At 47.8% G+C, this 24,684-nt stretch overlaps 10 protein-coding genes across 10 annotated transcripts; 7 read left to right on the forward strand and 3 right to left on the reverse strand.

The window, feature by feature from the left end:
- Positions 1–120: 120 nt before the first annotated feature.
- On the forward strand, positions 121–1,095 carry TSTA_096810 (uncharacterized protein; the record flags this gene model as incomplete). Its single annotated transcript, XM_002479350.1, has 2 exons — positions 121–189; positions 220–1,095. 2 exons carry the CDS (start codon positions 121–123, stop codon positions 1,093–1,095), a joined length of 945 nt encoding a protein of 314 aa, XP_002479395.1.
- Positions 1,096–2,146: 1,051 nt separating this feature from the next.
- TSTA_096820 (3-ketosteroid-delta-1-dehydrogenase, putative) lies at positions 2,147–4,048 on the forward strand (the record flags this gene model as incomplete). The annotated part of the gene is made up of 2 exons (XM_002479351.1): positions 2,147–2,214; positions 2,344–4,048. 2 exons carry the CDS (start codon positions 2,147–2,149, stop codon positions 4,046–4,048), a joined length of 1,773 nt encoding a protein of 590 aa, XP_002479396.1.
- A 1,212-nt stretch (positions 4,049–5,260) lies between these two features.
- TSTA_096830 (flavin containing amine oxidase, putative) lies at positions 5,261–7,224 on the forward strand (the record flags this gene model as incomplete). Its single annotated transcript, XM_002479352.1, has 4 exons — positions 5,261–5,527; positions 5,598–5,635; positions 5,688–6,076; positions 6,128–7,224. 4 exons carry the CDS (start codon positions 5,261–5,263, stop codon positions 7,222–7,224), a joined length of 1,791 nt encoding a protein of 596 aa, XP_002479397.1.
- A 993-nt stretch (positions 7,225–8,217) lies between these two features.
- On the forward strand, positions 8,218–10,506 carry TSTA_096840 (uncharacterized protein; the record flags this gene model as incomplete). The annotated part of the gene is made up of 2 exons (XM_002479353.1): positions 8,218–8,484; positions 8,509–10,506. The coding sequence occupies 2 exons, from the start codon at positions 8,218–8,220 to the stop codon at positions 10,504–10,506; spliced, it is 2,265 nt and encodes a 754-aa protein (XP_002479398.1).
- Positions 10,507–11,249: 743 nt separating this feature from the next.
- TSTA_096850 (homeobox transcription factor, putative) lies at positions 11,250–13,122 on the reverse strand (the record flags this gene model as incomplete). Its single annotated transcript, XM_002479354.1, has 3 exons — positions 11,250–12,674; positions 12,742–12,853; positions 12,938–13,122. 3 exons carry the CDS (start codon positions 13,120–13,122, stop codon positions 11,250–11,252), a joined length of 1,722 nt encoding a protein of 573 aa, XP_002479399.1.
- A 2,057-nt stretch (positions 13,123–15,179) lies between these two features.
- On the forward strand, positions 15,180–15,940 carry TSTA_096860 (uncharacterized protein; the record flags this gene model as incomplete). Its single annotated transcript, XM_002479355.1, has 2 exons — positions 15,180–15,281; positions 15,344–15,940. 2 exons carry the CDS (start codon positions 15,180–15,182, stop codon positions 15,938–15,940), a joined length of 699 nt encoding a protein of 232 aa, XP_002479400.1.
- A 1,742-nt stretch (positions 15,941–17,682) lies between these two features.
- On the forward strand, positions 17,683–18,364 carry TSTA_096870 (RING finger domain protein, putative; the record flags this gene model as incomplete). The annotated part of the gene is made up of 3 exons (XM_002479356.1): positions 17,683–17,843; positions 17,918–18,097; positions 18,169–18,364. 3 exons carry the CDS (start codon positions 17,683–17,685, stop codon positions 18,362–18,364), a joined length of 537 nt encoding a protein of 178 aa, XP_002479401.1.
- Positions 18,365–18,452: 88 nt separating this feature from the next.
- TSTA_096880 (C6 transcription factor, putative) lies at positions 18,453–20,766 on the reverse strand (the record flags this gene model as incomplete). The annotated part of the gene is made up of 4 exons (XM_002479357.1): positions 18,453–19,110; positions 19,177–19,603; positions 19,662–20,431; positions 20,528–20,766. The coding sequence occupies 4 exons, from the start codon at positions 20,764–20,766 to the stop codon at positions 18,453–18,455; spliced, it is 2,094 nt and encodes a 697-aa protein (XP_002479402.1).
- A 766-nt stretch (positions 20,767–21,532) lies between these two features.
- TSTA_096890 (uncharacterized protein) lies at positions 21,533–21,841 on the forward strand (the record flags this gene model as incomplete). Its single annotated transcript, XM_002479358.1, has 2 exons — positions 21,533–21,716; positions 21,750–21,841. The coding sequence occupies 2 exons, from the start codon at positions 21,533–21,535 to the stop codon at positions 21,839–21,841; spliced, it is 276 nt and encodes a 91-aa protein (XP_002479403.1).
- A 1,160-nt stretch (positions 21,842–23,001) lies between these two features.
- On the reverse strand, positions 23,002–24,317 carry TSTA_096900 (hscarg dehydrogenase, putative; the record flags this gene model as incomplete). Its single annotated transcript, XM_002479359.1, has 5 exons — positions 23,002–23,082; positions 23,162–23,673; positions 23,767–23,818; positions 23,907–24,044; positions 24,132–24,317. The coding sequence occupies 5 exons, from the start codon at positions 24,315–24,317 to the stop codon at positions 23,002–23,004; spliced, it is 969 nt and encodes a 322-aa protein (XP_002479404.1).
- Between the last annotated feature and the right edge of the window lie 367 nt (positions 24,318–24,684).

The raw sequence follows: 24,684 nt of genomic DNA on the forward strand, positions 1-24,684 counted from the left end.
AACGACAATAACGGCAAGAAGGCAAAAAAGTAAACAAAAGCGCGCCTCGCTCTCAAAAGCCTCGACGCAGCATGCGCTCGATTTTCTCTTCCGGCGGACAGCTTTACTAAGGCCATCATGATGACTGAATCATTCGTAACCCCGGAACAGATACGGCTCCCACCCAGCCCAACACGTTCGCCGCTGCCGGTGGGAAATCCAAACTCGACAAAAGTACAGTACCCAAATGAGGATCTTCTTTCTGTGCCTTCTTTGTTTACTACTTCTATGCCGCCGATCCGAAACCGATCACCGTTATCGCGAACTCATGCACGGTCTCGTTCGCTTGCAAGTCCCTTTCCGACGCAGATGACGAGAGCTCATTCGTCGCCTGGACTGGATTCACGCGGTCGCTATGTTTACCCACCAAGCATTGCAAGACCTCCGAGTCCTATGGAACACTCGATCCGAAGACAAAGCCCGTTACGTGTTGCGGATGATATGCGGACCTTGAACCTGAGCTCTCTGAATATCTCAGAGACTATCTCCGAGCATGCAGAACTCGAACTTCCTTCACCATCGCCATCCACCGAATCGCAACCTACCTACTCGCAATTTTCTCCCTCATACCAAAATACCAATCCGCGGCCTAGTCGACGATCATCTTCATCATCGTTACACAGCAACCTCTCCAGTATCACTATAAACACAACCAGTAGTCCAGGCTCTGTTCATTCGTCTCCGGTCATGGTGGCTACAAAGTTTAACGAGTCGTATCCGGGACTGTCTTTCTCGTCTGCCTCTTCAATGCCGTCTACTCCAACCAGTCTCCGCTCGCGCAGTCCCAGTATTTCTTCTCTGGAAACTATCCCCGATATCCCTGATGCCGAAGCGGATGCCGAAGCGGAAGCAATAGAAATGGAAGAAACGGCTCGATTGAAATCGGCCGCCGACGCTACAGATGCAGATTGCTTGCGACGCCGATCTACGCTCGAGAACTCTATGTCCGGAAATGCAAGAGGCTACGGAGCGAGGAACGATAAACGGAAGCGCTGGAGTGTGTGCGGAGCAGAGCGACGGCAGGACCTCGATCTAGAGACTATCTGGGAAGACTAACTGGATAGTACGCATTGCATATTCACCAATAACCACCATATCGATTTCGGGCACCGGCTTATCAGTCGCCTCTTTGCCCAGTCGTCAATCCAGAATTGAGAGGCTCCTTGGTTTCCAGTTCCATGTATTTGAATTATTTTTTCTTCACTTGAAGTGCAGATTTACTTAGCAATGGCGTTACGGGATGCATCGTGTCTTGATACCCGATACGAGAGAGGCCATCCGTGCATGTGATTTCATCTTTTTCTGTTCTTTTTCTGTTCTTTTTCGACGTTTCTGGGTTTACCTTTGTTTGACTGGAGTATATGGAGGGGTTACGGGGGATGCTTCCTGTTCTATTTTCAGCTTTTATGGGTTCTCGTGTATACTCGCATCAATTTACGGGGTGACAGGTCACTTTCCGTCTCTGTACATAGCTACCTAGGTAGTACCTATGCTTCAATATATTTTCAAATCAGCTACATATCCCCTCTACTATAAAGGAATACATGCCAAGGCTTTCTTTGATTTTCGAACATCTGACATAACCTGGAAGCAGTAACTTATAAGTTACAGGCTAACTTCCAAGGTTAGGCAATATCTAATCAGCTGGGGTCCTCCCAAGTCTGTATTCATTTATATTTATACGGAATACTTGGTCTTGAATCCCCCCTTTGTTACTCGAGCGAAGCGAGAGAAGACAGCTTGTCTAAGTAGGTAACCATAGTGAGTTGTGTAGGTATTCTGTCCTACCTAAATACATACTAGCCGGGCCTAGATACATAATATTGCCTAGACCAATGTCTGAATTAAGCAGCCAGTCGGGTCTCGTGGGAACACAAAGCACACAATATACTACTTCGTACGTGTTCTGAATATAGGCATGATAGTTAATATCAGGCCAGCCAATCCTGTGCAACAAACCAGGCTGTCGTTGTCTGATCGTGCGGAGTACCTAGGCAAATGCCGACACCCGAGGACATCCATGGATTCGCTGCAGCATCTCATGTCAATCCCCTTTGACATTTAATAATGTTTGATCGAGGACATATCTATCTATCATTATCACTCAATGCATTGCGAGGAGATTTCTGCATTGAAAGAGGGTCTCCGTGAGAGCATACCAGTACCTGGAAGCTCGTAAATATTTTTGCGTGTATCGCCAACCGAGGCAGGCACATCCCTGAGGGTTCCAACATTTGAAGGTTGTAAGTATCTGCATGCCGTAGTGTCATTCGCAGCGAGAATCATAGCTGACGTATAGCAAAGAGACTACTCCATATCTACAATGGCAGAAACCGAATCTTCAGTCATTATTGTTGGCGGCGGTCTTGCTGGCCTCGTCGCAGCAACAGAACTGTCGCGACGTGGAGTTCACGCAATCATCGTGGATCAAGAAAATGAGGCGAATCTAGGAGGACAAGCATTCTGGTCACTGGGGGGGTTGTTCTGTGTCAACTCTGCTTCCCAGCGCCGTTTAGGCATTAAAGATAGTCGAGAGCTCGCAATGCAAGACTGGTTCAATTCCGCTCGATTTGACCGCGACACCGACCTTTGGCCCAGGAAATGGGCGGAAGCATTTGTTAGTTTCGCTACGGACGAGCTAGAAAATTATGCTAAAAGTTTTGGCATGTCGTTTGCAAGTGTTGGTTGGGCAGAGCGGGGAAGTGGGAACGCAAACGGGCATGGAAATTCTGTCCCCAGGTTTCATGTTACTTGGGGTGCTGGACCAGCAGTCGTCGAGGCTTTCGAGAAGCCAGTACGAGAAGCAGCGAAAAAGAAACTGGTAGAATTCAGGTTCCGGCATAGAGTCGACCAGATTATTGTTGACGAGCATACCGGTGCAGCCGTTGGTGTTCGTGGACAGATATTGGAGCCTTCAGAGACTCTGCGAGGAGTCGCAAGTAGTCGGAAGGCCGTTGACAGCTTTGAACTCTTCGGAGCCAAGGTTTTGATCACGTCTGGGGGAATTGGCGGTAACGTTGATCTGGTCAAAAAGAACTGGCCAGTCGACCGCTTGGGCCCTCAAATACCGAAATCGTTCGTCATCGGTGTCCCTGCATATGTTGATGGTCGAATGATTGAAATCGCAGAAGAAGCAGGTGCTCATATCATCAACAGCGACAGGATGTGGCACTATACAGAAGGATTGAACAACTGGAATTCTATCTGGCCACAGCATGGAATTCGAATAATCCCTGGTCCCTCGTCGCTGTGGTTAGATGCGACTGGGAAGAGGCTACCCCCATTTCTTTACCCCGGGTGTGATACTCTTGCTACACTGAAACATATTTGCGCCACTGGCTATGATTATACCTGGTTCATTCTCAATCGGTCGATCGTGACCAAGGAATTCGCGTTGTCAGGATCAGAACAGAATCCCGATTTGACCAGTAAGAGCATCTGGAAGACGCTACAACAGCGACTCTTCGGTTGGTCACCCACGCCACCCGTCCAAGCATTTTTGGACCACGGGGTAGACTTTGTGGTGGAGAGTTCTCTACCAGACTTGGTTCATAGGATGAACGAGCTTGCTGAAGAAAAGGGTGGGCCATCGTTAGATCTCGAGCAGATCAAGCGAGAAATCGAGAGCAGGGACAATCAAGTTGAAAACAAGTATTCAAAAGATGCACAAATTATGCTTATCCGCAATGCACAGAACTATTGGCCCGAAAGACTCTCGAGGTTATCAAAGCTTCATAAGATCTTGGATCCTGGTCATGGGCCTCTCATCGCAGTAAGACTGAATCTTTTGACTCGCAAGACCCTCGGTGGACTCGAGACGAACCTTGACGCAAATGTCCTTCGGCCGGACGGAACGGCCTTTCCCAACCTATATGCCGCTGGAGAGGTTGCTGGATTTGGCGGAGGAGGTGTTCATGGATATAGCTCCCTTGAGGGGACTTTTCTTGGTGGATGCATTTTCTCCGGGCGAACCGCTGGCGTCAAGATAGCAGAGTCTATGAAAGGGTAGTGTCCGTCCATAACAAATCGTCTTATGCATAACGACCTTTTCAATTCCATAACATGCGTGTATGTACCTCTTCAGGAACTGCACGTCAATATCGGCTGGATATTTAGGGCTGGATATTCAGGGCTAGATATTTAGGCATAGGACTTGCACGTCAATGTCAATGAGATTTCTAGGGCTAAATGCCTAGGGCTAGAGCTTGCAGGTCAATAAGATATTTTCAGAGCCCCTAACCCTAAGCCAACCCCCGCGCGCGATTTGTAAAGCAGATTATAGGTTGTTCTATTCAGTCCTATGCGGGCTAGCGCCAGCGCGCCCGTCCCAGTTTTGTAGGCCCCGCAAGCAGAGAAATAAACGAAGATGATTGGTTGTATTGCCGGCGAATCACAGCAGCGTATTCAGCATCATGGGGCCGTTGTTATCGCCGGGCCGAGCTTGCTGATAAGGAAGGAACGGACCATCGTTTTTTTTTCTGGCGCCCCTCGTCGGAGGGACAGAACCATCTCTTCTCTCTATCCATCGCCTGATACTGTATTATATTATTGAAGTCAGCTTCGCACAGCAGCCAGTCAGCATATTCCAACCTGTCGTTCCACCTTGCACGACGGCTGCCGGCTTCATCCTGCCAAGCGGGGAACGTCACAAGGTCCATCCCTTATCAATCGTCCCGATCATAAATGTGAGTGGCACGCTTGGTTTCTTTGCTTTTTCTTTGCGTACCTATACCCAATCCATCAACTCTGCATGTATGAGACCTTGCGGCTGGGGTCCAGATCGGAGCCATATATTCGACGAGGCATCGAATAAGAGACATGGGAATAGAGGCAGCGTTTGTCGCGGTAGCCGCGAGCAACGGCGTCGCCTGCCAGGAGTCAAGCAGGCCGAATCGTGTGGTCCATGATGCTGCATCCTGCATCACTCCATGGCTGTACCTGCCTGTTTCATCTTGCTCCCGCATGCCAAGCGTGGAAAATGACGATTCTCGATGGGAATGAAGATAGTCACGGACAAGCGTTACACACGGCCGTTCCTGTTGCCATTTCCTTAGCCGCTGTATCTGTCCTGGAACTTCTATTTTCTTCCACGATCCCAAACAAGGCTATCCGGCATTCAAGACTCTACTCACGACTCTCGCCGCTTCCATATACCACGCATTCTGTTCAATCTACCTACCTATCTGTCTCCAGAAAACCAGCAAACTATACGTATACAATCATGGAGTGCAAAGCTAATCAGTTGGCCCAGCTAGCAAGTTGGTTTCAGTATTCAAGTAGTCAACGACATAAGTCGACTTTACATCCAGCTGCCGTCGGTCGAAAGCTACCGCTGTCTGCACGCAAATATCAAATAGCGCTCATGGGGAAGACTCCACATGTTGGCATTATCGGAGCCGGTATATCTGGGCTAAGATGTGCTGACATTCTAGCCCAAAATGGTGCTAAAGTGACTATTTTGGAGGCGAGGGATCGTATTGGTGGGAGAGTACGTTTGTACTATTTATCTCAAGCCTCTCAAAGCTCGGTCGTGCGAAAAGTAGCTGACGGCGTTACAGATAACGCAGGTTGAAGTAGGCGGAAATCTGGTCGACTTGTGAGTCAGTAAGAACATTTCTCATGCAGCGAAAGCTAACCATACATCCAAGAGGCGCGAATTGGATTCACGGAACAGAAGGCAACCCAATTGATCAAATCAGCAGGATATCGAACACGACCACCTGTGAATGGGACGGACGTGAGACGATATATGACACGACGGGGAAACTGCTCGATGAAGCTACAACCAGGAAGTTGGCAGAATGGATGTGGACTACCGTCGATGAGGGTTTCGAATTCAGTACCAAGAATAAGGACTCCATTCCAGCTAGTATGAGTCTGTACGACTTTTGCTGTAAACAGCTCGAGCAGACGAATTTCACTGCAGAGGAAAAGGCGGCTTGCAAGGAATTTTCCAAGTTCTGGGGTGCTTATGTCGGAGAGCCCGTTGAACGGCAAAGCATGAAGTTCTTCTGCCTAGAAGAGTGCATTGAGGGCAGTAAGTTATTTTCAAGGTCAGGTGTATCTTCGTGGGTACTAATGTTTGCAGCAAATCTGTTTGTGGCGTCCACATACAAGAACATCCTTGAGCATATCTCGAAATCAGCATTAAAACACACGGATCTTCATTTGAACTCGCCAGTTGTTCAAATACAGGCAGCCAACAGAGAGACGAATACTGACCGGCACATCACCGTTGTAACCGAAGCTGGGAAAAAGTACCACTTCGATGATGTAATAGTTACATGTCCCCTAGGATGGCTGAAAAAGAATAAGTCTGTTTTCAGTCCTTCTTTGCCGTTACGTTTATCGTCGGCTATCGACAATATATCATACGGCCGACTCGAGAAGATCTACGTAACCTTCCCACATGCATTTTGGCATATACCTACTGAGCGCAAGTCGATAAGCGGCACCGGTATCAAAGTGGCCAACGGTCCCGACTTTGTGGCAGATAGCGATAATGACAAGTATCCGCCGGCCTTTACACAGTGGCTGGAGCCAAAGTATGTTGAAGCTCCTTCTAAGGAAGGAAGCTGGAACATGCAATGCGTTTCATTGGCAGCACTTCCGCCAAATTGCGCTCATCCAACACTGCTCTTCTATATCTATGGACCCTGCTCCGCATACGTTGTCAACAACATCAAAGACATGGACGAGTCGTCAACTGAGTACTACAACTTTCTCGATAATTTTGTCAAGCCATTCTACTCCTCCCTTCCTGGGTATTCCGGTTCGTCTGAGTCTTGTAATCCCACGGCCTTTAGAGCGTCCAGATGGATATCCGACGATTATGCGGGCAATGGCTCCTATGCCAACTTCCAGGTTGGATTGGAAACTGGCGATAAAGATATCGAAGCGATGCGACTTGGTATGGGACCAGATCGTGGAGTGTGGTTTGCTGGCGAGCATACTGCACCATTCGTCGGATTGGGTACTACGACTGGCGCGTATTGGAGTGGCGAACGTGCTGCTGGACAAATATGCGACCTTTATAGCCTTGGTCAGTTGGGACTAGGAGTCAGAAAAGACGATTCGTTGCCCACAGGAACCCCGGGAGTGATGACTGGTAATACCATGTTCCATAAGGGAAACACGACGGCACTTCGGGCAACTACAGTTCTGGCCACAGTAGAAGGTCAGTGATGACGATAGTCTATTGCATTGATGGGTAAGATTGGCGACGCTATATCTATCCTAGGTCTGTCGACCTTATATTTTGTTTGGCATCTTTTACAGTTGCATTGCTCATTGGTATTCAACATGTCAGCCGGCCATATGTCTGTAAGTCGCTAGCATATTGGTTAATATAGCGTATTTATTCTATGATAATTTATACTACATAAGTACAGTTCTCTTCGCTCTCGACTCTGAGTCTGCTGCAGTGGACGACACATACCTAGTTAGGAAAGATGTAACAGCAGCCTGAAGGACTGGGAAGATGGGAAGCCGAATCCGATAAATAATTGCTGATTCAGTGTTTCCGTTCAGTGAAGGTGAGAAGTGGAACACCCAAGTTTGACTGTGGAACTGTAGATTGGCACTAGAACTAACAAGCCTAAGGCCTCAACCCTAAATCCAGGCACCAGTGGCCCCCGGGGCCAAATGGCGTGCGCGGATAGGCAGGATCGCTTATGCTAGCCACTGCCACAACGTGATATTTGGTCTATTGAGCGCCATTCTTGGGATCATTTTGCTTCTTTTCTACTTCTATCGGCTATTCTTTTCGGGCACAAGCCTCGGTATTGGTTCCTGAACGCTCGTCTAGCGAACGTTCACCGAGCTGATGTTACCTCTCCATCCCTAAGAGGACTGGTGAGCTTCACTAGACTGCTCCACCTTCATAAGGCGCATGTTTGGTCTCGCAAATACGCGAGAAGAATTCACCCACGATGCCGCCATCTCGAGTCATTTATATTATATAGCAGAGGAGGAGAGTACCCTACTGGAGAAGGGCTTTTCTCCTGTAGGGACTGCTGCTATCTCACCTCTCGTCCTTCGTTTTCGCACCACTTCGCTTCTCGTTCCTCGAGGATATTGGCAAAAAGCCATTTACCAGACATTCGTTTTTATAAATACTAATCACTCTTTTACCTTCCCTGGGGCATACGAGATTCGTGCCAACGCACAAACTATACAATGGCGATTGTATCAACTTTGGGGTCCTGTCTGCCCCTGCTCGCTCTCTTTGCCCAGCTTGTTCCTGTAATGGCAACTGTGACACCGGTAGTATCATGCTCAGAAACTACAACACAGTTCTTCAAGAATCCAAGTTTTGAAGACGGAGTTGCTGGCGACTGGTCTATCACGAATGTGTATCCGGATTACAACATCGTCAAGGCCGGTACATCCGACGCGAAGATGACTGCTGAGGATGGACAGTGGTATCTACAGACTTATGGCTACGTGCATGAATTTCACCTTTCTCAGACCATTACCGGGCTTGAGATTGGCAAAACATATACTGGCTCATACTATATCGATGTTTCCCTGACGTATCACACGGCTGGTTGTTGGAACTATGCTTATCTTGACGAGGCTTCCTCTGCCCACCAGATCTACCACAGTCTCATAACTATACAGCAATCAACCAGTAGCTGGAAGAAGCAATCGTTCACATTCACACCGACCTCTACTACCCACCAGGTGATATTTGCTCTTGACTGTGGCTCTAGCTATCACGGAGACATGTGGTACATTGGCTGGGATGACTTCGAAATCACCGGCCCTACCAGCGTCTGTTCTACTTCTTACTCAACTGCCCCGACTCCGACACCTACGCCGACCCCTCGCTCTTCATCACCAGTTGTAACTGCGTCTTTGTCGTCTTCGTCTGCTGTTGTCTCGGCATCGCCCTCAGTTGTCGCTTCAGCATCTTCGTCTGCTGTTGTCTCGGCATCGCCCTCAATTGTTGCTTCAGCATCTTCGTCAGCTGTTGCTTCAGCATCTTCTTCCGCTGCTGCTTCAGCATCTTCTTCCGCTGTTGCTTCGGCATCTTCTTCCGCTGTTGCTTTGGCATCTTCTTCCGCTGTTGTATCAGCGTCTTCTTCCGCTGTTATCAGTGCCTCTCAATCCTCATCAGCTGCTGTTCGTCCTTCGTCACGTCCGACACGTCCTTGCACAAGAAAGCCTACTGGTTCTTCTTCTGCCGTGGTACGCCCGTCATCTTCAGCTCGTATTTCCATTCCGTCCTCTAGACCCACGCGGCCTTGCACACGAAAACCTACTGGATCTTCGTCCACCGCCGTACGTCCGTCATCATCTGTTCATGTCTCTATTCCATCATCTAGCCCTACGCGTCCTTGTACGCGAAAGCCTTCTGGCTCTTCTTCTGGTGCCGTACGTCCATCATCTTCATCTCACATCTCCCTCCCCTCACCACAATCTACTCGTTCCTGCTCACGGACTCCCGGTTCGACTTCTGCTGTACCAGCGTCTTCATTGCCAGCAACAACCAAGTCTTCGGGGGTCTCCGGTCCATCTTCGATTACAACTACGGCTAGCAGTTCTTCCGGGACATCTTCTGCATCGGGGATTACGAACGATGGCTCAGTTACCACTTCATCAGCTGTCAGCACTCAAATCTCAGGCGAGCCTGGAGCCGGTGGCTTCACTACTTCAACCGTCTTCTCAACCCGCACAGCAACCATCACCGCTTGCCCAACCACTGTCACCAACTGTCCTGCCAGCCAACGCACAAGCTATATTACTACCGAGATCATCATCGTGTCTACTACCGTGTGCCCTGTTACTGCGGTGCCAACATCAACATCTGGTGCAAACCCGGGCACAGGTTCAAGTTCAGGCTCTGGCTCCAACATCGGTTCTGGTACTGGCTCGAACTCAGGCTCAGGTTCAGGCTCAGGTTCAGGCTCAGGTTCAGGCTCAGGTTCAGGCTCAGGTTCAGGCTCAGGTTCAGGCTCAGGTTCAGGCTCAGGTTCAGGCTCAGGTTCAGGCTCAGGTTCAGGCTCAGGTTCAGGCTCAGGTTCAGGCTCAGGTTCAACGTCAAGCTCAGGCGCTGGCACTGGTTCCGGCTCCAGCTCCAGCTCTGGCTCCAGTTCAAGCACAGGTTCCGGTTCTGGCACTAACTCAGGATCGAGCTCAGGTGCTGATTCTGGCTCTGGTTCTGGTTCAAGCACTAGCTCTAACAGTGGTACTGCATCAGGATCAGGATCTGGCTCTGGCTCTGGTCCTGGCTCAGGAGCTGCTGGTGCTGGTGCTGGTGCCAAATCATCCAGCAAAGCCATCAGCGCAGCTTCTTCAACCGGCCTCGCTACGTCAACATCCTCTGTCAAGAGTGGAGCGTCGTCCACTACCACCGCAAAGAGCCCGGTCTATACTGGGGCCTCAGCGTCTCGGTCGTCATTCTTTTCTGGTCCCGTCGCAGTTATCGCCTGTGGATTCGCGATCGTACCACTTCTCACTTAGATATAGCAGAGTATATTCTTAGAGATTGATTCTTCTTGGCTAGTCCGACTTCATACTTCCTTGCAGCTGTGTGAATCGAGTTGCTTTTGCTTGATATGCAGCCTGTATTTGATGTGTACTACGTGGCATTTCATTATAATGTATAATATTCATTTTCATGTATACGACTGGGAATTGAAATTGATGCCTAAGTACATATTATTATGTTTAGTACTGAATGTTGGTTCACCGTACTTTTGTATATACTGATGATGATGATGATGACTGGTCAAGATACGCTAGTCCCAAACGAGTCATCCGAACCTGCCCTCAAATCGTCCTTGGGCAGGGGCAAACCATCACCTTTTCTTCCCCTCAACATTCTCAGAGACATGGGATGAAAGAAATGCGATAAGTCATCTGAAAAGTTTTCGTATTCTCATTACCTACTATGTCTATCCTGGCAACAACTGATCATCATCGCCACTGTACAGATCAACATTCGAAGACGACATTTATACTCAAATGCGTCGCTTGCTGCATACACTGTACATCCACCAGGTCATAGGTCAATATGACCAGTCTTCAAGGATGGAATGCACAAAAATGATACAAGGAAATTATCCAAGAAGACAATTGAGGAAAATCAGAGACATGCCGAGAAATGGAAAAATAAAGAAAAGGAAATAAACAAAAGAAATGAATGGAAAGCATCGCTTCATTATGGTAAGAGTGTGTTAGTCAAGTCGACTCAATAGGTCATGTCATTGCCATGCACCCTGACTCAAGGACAAAAGGCCTTGTATACAGTCCAAATCCTCTTCACGGCTTGAGGAACCAGTCTTGGTCATGAAAGCGGCGACTTCAGCGTCCAGTGTGGCTGTGGTCTGCGAAGCGCCCTTGGTGCCGCGGGGGCCACGGTATAATCGACCCTGCTTGGTCAATGCAAGATCATCGACTACGGTATTTCTGCGAATGCCATTCTCTTTGAGAACGGGACGCTGGGTATGAGACTTTGCTCTTTGATGACGGCGGGGGCTTGCTCGACGGTATGTCCCCGGAACCCAATTCTCTTTGTCCGAATCACCCGCCTCTAAGTCTAAGCGCTCGACTCCTTCTTTACCAGCCTTGTTAGTTGATTTCAAGCTGCTGGTCGAGGTATGGGTCACGATGCTTGTTTGATGAACGGACTCTAGTCGCCCGAGAGATGACACAGTGCGAGAGAGTTTTCGTCTCTTCTCTCTGGACGGCTCGGCTACATCTAGTTGACTGGCCGTGCCAATTGCTGGGGACGATAGGTTGGGTTTGGAAAAGGAGTGACGAGCGAGTGACCGATGGCTACCAGAGCGATATAGACCCGGTGTCCTCGCACCGCTGGAGGGCTGAGAACTGATTGGTGCCGATAGAGCGCTTCGCGCGTCATTATCACAATAGGACTCCCACATTCGCGCATCGCGAGACCGGCCAAATGGCTTCATTCCGTTTCCATCTCGAATCAATGGGGTAGCTCCAGGTGACCCAAAATTGATTGCGCTAACACTTCTGCGAAGACCAGTCTGACGTGACACCCGGCCGGGAATAAGTCGCAAGCGGTTCTTCGAAGGAGATGGTTCGTCCTGAGTGCGGATGAGAGCCTCCCCATCTGAGGATAAGGAAATTCTCACAGCCGTGCGCGCCTTTGGTGGCGACGGAGTGGACTCTCCCTGCTTTCTGAGAAGAGCTTCCCCATTGGAAGACAGGGATATCCGAAGGGACGGAGGTGATTTGACCTTCTCTTGTCTGTCATTCTTCCGCTGATTGACCTCCGTCTCCGAAAGTCGTCGCTTCTTTCCATTTACTTGAATGCCTAAGCCAACTATCTCCCTCGACTGTTCCATTTCCTCCCCGAAGTTCGCCGAGTTAATCGATGAAAAGGAAGTCTCGGGGTTTATATAGCCGGGTTGGGTGTCGGCTTCCAAATCATCCAGCTCATTGTTATGGAGTGGGTCTGCGAGGGCGTCGTCATTCCTTGAGATAATTCCTTCCGACAGTTCGGGGGTTGCCTGTTCGCCGTCGTGAGGAGAGCTTATGTCATGATTGCTCGGGGAGTCGTCTGAGATCCCGTCCGAAGCGCGCGGGCCTACCAGTTCGTGTGGCTCGAGTGGCTTTGATTTTCGACGATCGTTCTGCCGTCTATTTTGGAACCAAATCTACACGAATGTTAGCAAGCAATTTTCTGCGCCAACAGCATAGCGACGACGCGGCTTTGACGCGTACCTGAACTTCTTTTTCGCCCAGAGACACCCGACTAACTATGCTTGCTCGAGCAGCTTTATCAGGTTTCGGGTTCTTCTTGTACTCGGCCTCAAGAATGGCATGATCTTCAGGACTATAAATGATAATTATAAGTTCAGCAGTTGTCTTACGGAGGTCAAGAGATGGCCAAGTGCAAGCGCGCGCATCAAAGACTCACCTTGTACGTCGGCGTTTCTGGCGCGCGAGTAGTTTATTGTCGACGCGGGGCGGGAGGTTTTGTGTCAATGTCTTCTGCGAATGAACGAGGAAGGCATAGTGAAGATTCGCCGGAGAAGAAGATGTCAAGGATTGAGATGGCGAAGATGAACTTGCCGTGATTGGAATCATATCGGCGGAAATCATGGTCAATGAATGACCAGTCATTAACACGGACGTGTCAGTAGGCGAGGCTGGGAGAGCTGTAGATGGTGCCGGATCCCATGAGGCAAGATCTACTTCATATATGAGGAAGAGGAGGGAGAGGATCGCTTCATAAAAGCAGTAAGTGGAAGAATTGAAGATACAATAAGTGATTTTTGTTAGACGACACAAGATGGTAGGCGTACTAAGCCAATTTGATAGTACGGCGTGAAGATAACCGCGTCGGCGGTGTCATCACACGCGGCGGGCTTCCACGACTTTTGGCGTGCGGAAGCGGAGCTCCCTCGCATCTCATAGGGAGAGACCCGCGTCTAGCCTCGCTTCACCATTAGACGCGACCGCGCTGTGTTTTGTACGTGGCTTTTTGTTCTTAATCGCTGGTGCGTCGAAAACAAGATTTTATGCCCTTGAATTAACTTAGTTGGTTACAGCTTCAAGTCTGTGAAGTTTCCGGGACTATTCGTCTCTTGCCTGGTCATTCAACTACTGCTATTACTCGATTGGCTCTTTGGCATTCACGAATATCGGATTTAGGAGGGCTTGTATGCTGATGCATTATTGCATGACGCTTTCACACTCACAAAGACTGATTGTTGCGATTCTGAAGTATCTCGAGGATTCATAGAGAGAAACAAAAGGTGCAAACATGACAAACACACTCGTCGCATGGACACGTGCCTGACGCGAAATCTCGTGACTTGTGCCAAGACCGAATCCAGCCGTGGTGCCTCAGGCTCCTATATTGATGACTTTCGACGACGAAAAGAAACACTCCAACTTCAATATTCTACCATTCAACAACAACACCCGCTTGGATCGTCACCGTTGACTCAGTGTGACTCAGTGAATAATCTGCCTATCTGACATTGTCAAAGCCATACGATGTTTGCATCGCACTTTTTGCGCCATACCGATTGTGGCCTAGTCGCAGAACTCCGGCAATGCGGCTGATAATCGGCCCACAAACAGACCGCCAGTTCCCCTGCCCTACGCTCAGGGCTGAACACCAAAACGGTCGAACCACTCCACATCAGGGCCCTTTGAGCAGGCCAGATTGGCTACAGCTTCACTGCCTTACTCCAACCGCTCGGTCCACAAGCGGTCAGGGTCTGTCCACGAATTCTGGACATTCAAGGCCGATCTAAGAGTTATTATGCCTACCTGGCCTTGTTCTTCTACGCCGATGTAACCTCTGCCATGATACTGGCCAACTCTCAGGAGTCGGGGTTCTCATTTTGATCACGAGAATCGGCCATCCCGACATGGGAGCTGAGATTCTCTTTCTTCGAAATGCAGGCCGCGTATCCGCCCCAGACCCAAGAAAGAAATTGTCCCATCACCCCTGTTCGCGGACTGCTTCTGTCGAGCTACTTCTGCATGCTCATTCGATGGAGTCCTTCTTCGAAGAATTCGACCGTTGAATATCTGGAAATGACGGTTTGTCCAATGACAACCCATACCTTCACAATCTTCATAGAAAATGGCCGAGACTAATCCCGACACAGTTGAGGGATAGATGGAAGATACCCGCAGTGGATTCTTCTCATCAGACAGGACGGGCCAGGTATCTCTATCTGTTACCCACAGCCATGGTTCAGATTCGGCTCGTACCCTTACCAAGTCACGTTTTGTATAGACACAATCATGGGTTTCTGGAGTTTCGTCATGGCCTCTAATAAAAATGATGGATTCTTAGGCCGAAGGGCGCAGAGATGAGTACTATGTGCTTCAATCCTTTATGCATGCTTGCGGTTGCCTAATATGCTTCCAGTCCACAAGGAATTTTGACCGGAAATTTTTTTTTTCCTTGTTTGAAAAATATTTCCAGTTCTTTCCATCGACGGCAAACCTGTCATAGTATGCCTTTTCTTTCACTTTCATTCACTTCTGACTTTTAGCTCCTCTTAATTCTCTTCCTTATATCGTTGTAATTATTGTCCCTCGTTTGCTATCACATCTTCTTTCGTTAAAAGAAGTCTCAGCATCCCGCGGGAATTCCTCACGCTCATTTACTGGAAAATATCCTTCTCGCCAATTCGATGATAAAGATAGCGTTGGCAGGGACCAGTGGTCTCGCCCAGTATATTGCTCACTACATTTCTACACAGACATATCATCAGTTTTTCTTTTTGTCAAGGAACGTGAGTTGACGCCTGCCTGATGCTTGTCTCCATGTCCCGTGTGTTGACCGACGTTTTTATAGCCCAATCCCGCCCTAACAGCTCGAGGCTGGCAGGTATTGCCCGTCGATTATAACAACCAGAGCGACGTTCGATACAAGCTTGTTGGTGTGGACACGGTCATTTCAACAATATCAGGCCAAGCGCAACTGTCGTTGATTGACGCTGCAGCCGAAGTCCATGTCAGGCGATTCGTGCCTTCAGAGTTTGAAGGCTCTCCGCTGCAGCGACCAGAGATTGACCCCCTCGATCGAGGACAGAAATTTGCCCTTGCCAGGCTTCGAGAGAAACAACAACTTGGGATGGAATTTACTGTCTTCTCATGTGGCGTGTTCTATGAAAGGTTCTATCCAGGAGGTATGGCGGCGCTTCAGTTGGGTGCGGGAACACATATATCAGGCGAGGGACAATACATCTTGGAAATACGTCGTCAAACAGCCAGCATACCTTACCACCATTCCGGGGATGGCGTCTATGTATGCATGACATCCGCCGAGGATGTTGCTCGCTACATTGTAGCTGCTCTCGACCTTCCCAATTGGCCGAATGAATTCCTCATGGCGGCTGAGAGAATGAAAATTGATGATATCGTTGCGATGGCAGAAGTCATGTCCGGTTAGTCCCTTGTAGGCCCCTTGTCTATAGAAAGGCGTTCATAACTAAGCATTCTATTTTCCCTAAATGGCCAGGTGAGCCTTTTCAACGTCAATATTATGATCACGCTACTTTGATGGACAGCATTTCTTACGCCTCAGCTACAAATGATACACCAGAACATTGGCGGCTTCAGCATCTCCTGGCCACCTTGCAAGGACGGTACGATTTTCACCGCACAAATCTTCATCGGCTGGTGAATATGCAACCAAAGCCATTTTTTCAGTGGTTAGTCGCCGCCTGGTCTGATACCGTATGAATCTCTATGATGAACATGCAGTCGATGTATATGCAACGAATATACAACGATGATTGAATTTCATTTGTTTCAATGCTGGGCATTCGAAATTATCTTTTCCCTTCTTATTTGTGTTTCTTATAATTTTGTTTCTCTCATTGAAACGCAAAAATGTCGGACAATGTTGTGCAGGTCGCAATACTACAATTTCAAACGTATCTGGAAGCAGTTGATCCTGTTTTCCAGAATCACTTTCTGAGCCAGTGGTGTGGACTACCAAGAACAGAAGAGTTCCATGGCGGGGCTCTAATATCAAGAATTTATCACTATGTCTACGAGCTCAATATCTACCAAGTGTTCGCAAGGTGACACACGGCGTGGAGCACATCGTCCTGCCTAGACCTTGACAAATCCAGATAGGCACCACTACAATATATGCTTTATTTATGTATAATCATGTCGCTCAGATGATTGCTGGCAGTGCTTCTTATGTGCCACAGTATGAGAACCCCGCATTGATATACCAATTCCGGATCATGATGTATACATACATCCACCGGCAGAGGCATTTGATTGGGAGGATAAGTCAATGGCATACCTAAGCCGAGAAATATCCTCAAAACTTAAGCTTATCATCCTCTTGTATCAGGAATTTTCTTTGGTCATTCTTTACCCCGGTATATCTGGTGTCTCTTGGAGAGGTAGAATTCTGAATATGTCTGTGTTGCTCACGGAATCTATGATCCTTTGGAGCTTCGGCTCTCTTGTGAATGCAATCACCAACGATCCCAGTGACACCACGCCACTACTGTCTACTGTGACAGAGAGAAGATATCCAAGGGCCATTTTCGGTTTGACGTTCACCCCGCCCGCCGAGTAACTTCTTGGTATTGGCATTCTTGTGTAAAGTGCTGGGCAGAGAGATTCTCTATGGCTCTGACGCGTGGAAAGTTTAGGGGGATCCCAAATCATACGATGCCATGACCTGGGACAAGGAATTTTGTGGTCTACATTCCGACCCAATGATGCGTTCAACCAGACATCGCAAGAATCACGAGATTTTTCGTTCCGGCCAGAACCTTAGAGCTATATTAGCCCTTTATAGGATTAGAATTATTTTTTAAAAGCAAAAAGAAATCATTACAAGATTCAACAAAATCATGCGACTATCATGTCGGCCTGTGCTGTTGGGTGAACATATGGATAGTCTGTTCCACAAACCCTTGCCTGATACATGTGCGATGTGCGACGAAACTAAATGAAGATAGTCCCCAAGCGAGCTCTCTATTTTCTCTTCGTACCACTCGCAGGCTTGTGGCTCTCATTTTCTTGCCTTGCCATGCTATTTCTCGGGAGAATTCAATCGAGAGCCTAGAGGACAACAATTGAGGCAGCGAATGGTATTTCGCGCAGATATCCTTTATACAAAAGGTGGAAGGTATTAACAGTTTTACAAAGGCACCGGTAACCATGGCGACTGGCTATGCCCAGATGATACAGGCCTGGACTCAAGGGAGACCGGCCAGTAAACATGAACGCGATACTCAAACACAAGGTAATAGCAATGAATCAGTCAAAATATTGCTAGGCGTCGTTCTCGGCGTCGCAGTGTTTTTCATTCTGAGCATGATGTATGTGACTTTTCTCTCACTTTCGCAGAAAAGTACTCAGCCAATGCCCTGGTTATTAACCTACCCTCTTCAAGGATCGCTCTCTATTGCCATCGACGGAATCGCAGAATGGTCGAGGACCCCAATTGCAAGATCTCATTGAATCGCTTGCAAAAGTTAGAGTCGGTCGCGCCGACGCGCAGCTTAGAGGAGTGGTGGCCTACGGTGAAAGAATCACTCGGTCTCTCTCAAGGGCTGGAAAATCATTTTGTTTGGTATGATCGCTCCGTTTCAAGACCGTTCTCGGAAAATTTGGCCTAGTTATTAGTGCTAACAAGCATTAAAGTGTTGTCTGTTTCGACGAAGTCGAACGCACACAAGAGATCCATGAGCTCAAGTGTTTACATGTTTTCCACAAAGAATGCTTGGAAAAGTGGTATCTTCGAAGCCATTACACGTGCCCCATGTGTCACCGTGTCTTTTTCGAAGAGCGAGACCGGTTTATTTCCTCAGCAAACATGAATTTTGCCATATTCACCTAGATTTTCGCTCGCCCTCAGCATCTGCTTGAGCATACACTCTGCCGCCTTAACTAGCCGCACTTGGTTCTCACGACAAACCACTGCGAGCCTATAGTGAGAAGTAATCGGAATTAAAGTCATACGAATTGAATTGATTCCAATCCAAGTATGGCTCCAACCCAGAAGCAACATTCTCAACAAAGCTAAGATCCTCATGAGGAGCTACAGTCGGAAGAGGTTCGAGTATTTGATCCAATATCCGTGATAGCTTTTTCTCGACTTCCTTGCAGGCCGCATAATTTCCGTGACTAGGACTTGGACTTGCTACCCATGACAAGCACGACACAAAAACACTCAAGTTACGAATGATTTCCGATCGTGGAAGGATGACTGGATGAGGGCCTGGGCTCTGATTCTGACGCAGGATCTCGAAGGCAAGCACACACGCACTCGGAAGGCCATAATAAAGCATCACCCAAGAGGCTTGCTTGCTTCGGTCTAGCTTGGCCTCACGGTCGTTGCAGATCCGAAGAACAGTCGAGAGCAGTTGTCTTGCAGTGTCAAACAAAGGCACATGGCCTACATTAGTATGCTTAACCACGGCTCGGTGAAGTAGGAAGTGACTGTGTAGGTAGTCAACGTATAGCACGAAGACTACCTGGAACCCGTCGTATGAAGGAGAAGCTAAATCTTCTGGCGATAAACAGTCATACCGGAGATGCGGTGGACATTCTCTCCATGCCTTCTGTGCACGTTCCAATATCTGCCTTTATACGATGTTAGCAACGGTCGTCAATGAAACCCACTTATACATGAGGAAAGTGAGAACATACTCTGCTTTGCGAGGCATGTCGCGCTGATAACTTTCACCAAGCGCGAGCTCGAGGATCTCTTCACGACAGATGGCCAATTGCAGTCTGATACGATAGAGGCCTGGACGACGTGCGACTCCGTTTTTGTCCCAACCATTTACATCGACCCGTGAGAGAACTTCTTTTTCGACATCACCAGCGGAAAACAGTACGTCATCATCAACATCGTACGGGAGTGTAAGAGAACAATATCGATAATTGATCAAAGGCGGCCGTCCCACAAATGTCGCAACACATTTGTCGGTATGAAATGCAGCAGCAAAGCAGCCTCTACGTATCTGTTTAAGGAATAAAGGACAGTTCTCGTCTGCAGGACCATCTACCTGATGTAAGCCAGACGCATAGACTGTAGCTGCCAGATCGCTCAGTCGACGCCATGCTTGATAGCCTGTTTCTGTCAGTTTTCGATCTTTTTGTCGCTGGAGCTACAAGCACAGCTAGCTTACTAGAATCTCCGTACTGCTGCGTTTTCATTATCACATCGGCATGTTGCGCAAAGGCAAGGATCTCGTTCGAAGATGCAGCATGGTCACAAAACATCAAGCAATTTGTAGTTGCGTCCGAAACTTGTAATACTAGCTTTTCTTTAACCTCAGCGTTACTCTTCGCGTCCCCACCGAGCCTGAAATCTGTAAACAGCGGATCCTGTTCAGTAAGTGAAAGCAAGCCAACGCCCGCTTGGGCTAAAATCAGAGCGATTGTCTCCCAACGAGTGTTATGTCCGGTGAATGTGTCAATGTACTGGTCTACTGTCATTGTTTTGGATCTTGGCATTGGCCGAGACGAGTTACGAAATATTTGCAGAGCAAAATCTCTTATCCGGCTTTCAATATGAGCAGGTTCAAAGCCATCGTATACTTGTCGCGTTTCATATAGAGCCTTATCGACGATATAAGGGGGCAGAACCCTGTAACATTTGTCAGCATAGAGTCGATTGATGACCGAATCGAAGAACTTCAAGTTGTAAAGCAAGGCCAGCATCCGGAAGGCTGACTGTGCTCGATCCGGGTCTGGCTCGACTCTTGTCAGAATCGTTGCCGTTCCAGACGCGGTGTCAGCGTCAGCAGGTATTTCTTTTTGATGTTCCGAAAGCACCGCCGAAAAACTGGTTGAACCAAGATATCCTGGTGAAGTTGACACTTCCAGACTTGGTGATGCTTCTGATGAAATAGGTGCTAGACGCCCACTGAGAGCCGGACTTGAACCGCTAGGACTTCTCTCGGCATGTGCAGGTCTACTCGTATGTTAGGATATCAATGGCCGCAAATCACACCGCTGCGGGAGGCGCGAGACTGGTAGAATGAACACTCACTTTGGACTGGCCAGCTTTTCGATTCTATAGTTATATAACGTGTTACCACGGGTCGGATCATGAATTGGTTTTTTGGTCATAGGCGACGGATGGTAGAAGCAGCTTTGAGTCATATTCCTTGCGGCGCACCGGCCGCACACAGGGCGAGTATGATCGCATTTTAGTTTTGATTTGCGACATGGTTCGCAGGACTGGGGTTTGCCATTGCGACGCGTTGTTGTAGTTTCCTGCAAATACATGGCCTCGAGAATTGAGCGCGTTTCTGTCTAAACACGAAAACGGCTAGCAGCGGCGAAGCTTTGTATGACAATCCCCTAACGGCATTGAGTTTCAAATGAGTTCACATTCATAAGCCGATGGCATCCAGTACATCGATGCCCAGGTCTTATACATTTTGCTCTCTCCTTCTCGAATATCAAAAATTGGCCGGAATAAAATTCGGAGTTCGTGGGCACCGCTGACCAATCGGACTCCTCTCACGATCTCCGGAGTTTAGCTACTTTTGGCATAGTCTGTCCGATTCCAGATTATTTGATATTACGGTAAATATGCCTGTTTCCTAGCGCTGTGCCTACTTATATTCGTATTGTATGGTACAGCGTAACTGAGGGCATAGCCCTAAGGCCCTAAAGACTTTCGAGAAATTGACGAGGAGCGCAGGAATATCAATCTCTCAACTAAATACATGAAATATGATATTAATACATGAGAGACTTCTCTCTTTTAAATATTTGATGCCGATATGATTCTCAGGATTACCTTTGACTCCACACATGTTGGAGCTGATCGAAATCCCTTGAAGCCCTCTTGTTGACTTTCACCAATATCTTCAGCAATACTAATCCGTCGTTACTAAAAAACACAAAACAAAGAAAACGCCTGTCAATCTCATCTACTCTTCGACTCCACACCTTGGGTACTAGTTGCGTCGTATTAAAGATTCTCTTCCCACTCAATTTCACCTGGGAGTAACTTCACTTTCCATCCATCAAGTACATGGTGACTATGGCCCGTTCAACTATTCGAGTTGCCATAGTTGGTGGCGGCATGGCGGGAGGCTCCCTCCTCCACGCATTCATCCCTCATTTGCACTTGGATGTACACATATTTGAGTCAGCCTCGGCATTCAGACAAGCCGGCATGGCCATTGGGGTTGCTCGAAACGCACTCGACACTTTGGATCTTCTAGGTCCTTCAGCCTTCTAATGTCTCCAACGTGTAGGTGCCGTTCCTGTGCGACATGTCCGGTTTATGCTGGCTCAAGGTGAGGGTATAGGCAATATGATAGATCAAGCCAACGATGATGACGGATAACGCGCCGTGAATATTGTTCATAGTGCTGCATTTCTACGAGAACTGCTGGCCAATGTACCTCAGCAGCGCATGCATGTTGCGAAGAAGCTGGACCACTTTTACTCAGACTAACAGTGATGGTGGTGATGATTGTTCTACTCCTGTCTATTTCACGGATGCTACTAAACATGAGTGAGATATCCGCGTTGGTGCCGACGGCATCCATAACACTGTCTGTAGGCTTCTTCTTGGTGATGAAGACCCAGCGGCCTTCCCCGGAAACATAGGCTCCTAGGGAGTCATAACCATGAGGCCCTATGATGAAGCTCGATATTGTGACTGCAGACAACATAAAGAAACTTTATTAGCATTGACTGCCACAGCTGTACAATTCCATACACGAGGTATGAGATACCTTTTTGCAGTGTCTGAAGAGTGAGACTTTGGATCTAATATATCTCATATAGTTATTTTGTGTCCAGTCCCAACAGCACGCCATATACCTTTGGGAACATTCACCGGCTAAGACCTACGTCGCTGGCGCAGTCTGTATCATAGGCGATGCTGCACACGCTACCACCCCTTGGGGAAAATTCCGGCGGTCGAATGTCGATTGAAGACAGTCATATTCTCTCTACCTTGATTGGCCGGGCCAGAAATACTGCTGATGTAAGGATTGCCTTGGAAGTCTACGATCAAGTCCGTCGTCCGCGTGCGCAGCGCATCGTCGAGTTGAGTAGGGAAACGGGCTTGCTCATTACGGGATTCAAGAAGGAGACGGGGCTAAAAATTGGTGCTTTGAAAGCAAAGTTGTTACCAAGGTAGAATTCCATCGTGGACTTTGATATTGTGAAGAGTCGTGATGAGGCCGTAGCAATTATGGACTGGGAACTGAACGTGATTTAAAATAGTTGACTGTAGTTATTGCTCCAGGAATAGAACAGAAAGATAAGGGAAGAATGACAAAAGGAGGACAAATAAATTAGATATCCACTGCAACAATCCCTGAATGGAATGTAGTGGAGTGAAAGGTAAAACATCTACTAGGAATGCAAGACGCAGCGTGATCATGGTCAAAAGCCCGAGAAATCTTCATTTTAGCCATATGAATCCATGTCCGTTTCCTTTCGGCGTTTCAGCGTCTGGCATTTTGACGGCTTGGAAGATGTTATCACTTGCTTTTACTGTTCTTGAAGAAGCTGCTCAAACTTGGAGTCTCCCTTGACAAAGTCTTCAAAGGATGTGAGCGGATCCGTGAGGAGCTGTCATATTGGTATTAATCAGTTTCTTGTCAACTCTTGCCTGTGGCAAGGAAGGGATAGCCTTGTTATGAAGACATACCTCGAGACCTTGATCAATACTCTCTCCATTAAAAAATCCGAACTCGAGCGTATACTCGAGGACATGTTGCAAGGCCACCCGAAAACTTTCTGGCAATCCTTTTGCAGCAAGGCCAGCTTTGAAGGTTGCCATATCTATACACTGCAAGGAGACTTTCAATCCCTGTCGTCGCAAGATCTCCGTAACTTCTCCAAGAGTATATAGCTTCTCGGCAAGATTGAAGCTACGTCCGACTGTCGTTTCTGGGCTAAGGAGAATGCCCTTTATGAACTTCCCAAGGTCGGCAGCAGGATTGATAATGGGTATCACAGTGCGCTCAGAAGCATTTCCTGGGAAGATAAGACCATAGGAAGGAGGATTGACTGGTAAGGGTGTGATAAAATTTGAAACAATTTCAGAGCCGTAGATAGCGAGCCTCACAACAGTGTATGGCAGAGACAAGGATTTGATATAATCATCTACTGCTGCCTTGTGATCGAAATGAGTGGCGGCGTTGTATTTGTTACCAGAGACTGTCAGAGGAATTCAATTAGTATAATTCCAATTTCACAGGATATGAAGATCGAAAATATAACAGGGTACGACGAAGTAGACTGGAGACTCACTCTTAGAGATGTATGGAAGACTGCTCCAAATGAAATGCTCTATATTCAGCTCCTATATTCTTGGTTAGTAACGGCTCCCTGAGAAATACTATTTCAATAACCATGGGGAGCAGTAGCAGGAAAGTCTCTAATGGCCGTACCTTGGCTAAGTCAGCAACATTTTTCCCTTGTTGTTCTTCCAAAGCTGCGTCCATCTTGTCGAAGAAATTCGTGACCAGGAACAGAGCATAGGCACCGGTCAAAGCCGACTTTAATGATTCTTTGTCTTCAAGGTCGGCCTGTTTGATAGCACAGGAACAAGGGTTAGCAGGAAAGTTACAATATGTGTACAGAAACAAACTTATTCCGTTGGTGAGGAAGCTTACCTTTACAACCTCCGCCCCTCGCTCAAGAAGAGCTTTGGCAGCAGGTTTGGCTGGGTCTCTGGTAACAGCTCTGACTTTAAACTGCTGAGCAGCGCGAGGATCTTCCAGAAGAGTTTTAACAACGGATCCACCTTGGATACCAGTGGCTCCAAACACCACCACAGTCTTTAGCTGAGTAGAAGCCATCTCAAGTATGTAGCCAAAGACGACGACAAGTGATAGGAAGGTATGAACTAATGCCTCGATGAAATTTCTGAGTGTTCCGATAGTAGAGGCCTAAGAAAAGGATCTAATTGAAGTGAAATGAGAATTCAAAGGTTCATCTGAAAATCTCTTGATGCAGCGATACAAGTAGCTTCTTATATACCCTAGCTGCTTCAATCATGAACGGGATAGAACCACTTTCGACCGAGATGGGCGATGTCCATCTGCTTCCAGAACATATAAATTACTAATTGACTACGATAATATAACCAAAATCACTCGAAGCTGAAGCATGAATCCAGATTGAAGCCTCAGAGCTCTGCTGTGCCTCGTGCTGATTGGCTCTTTC

This window comes from Talaromyces stipitatus, genomic scaffold (assembly GCF_000003125.1).
Source record: "Talaromyces stipitatus ATCC 10500 scf_1105507295527 genomic scaffold, whole genome shotgun sequence".
NCBI lineage: Eukaryota > Fungi > Ascomycota > Eurotiomycetes > Eurotiales > Trichocomaceae > Talaromyces > Talaromyces stipitatus.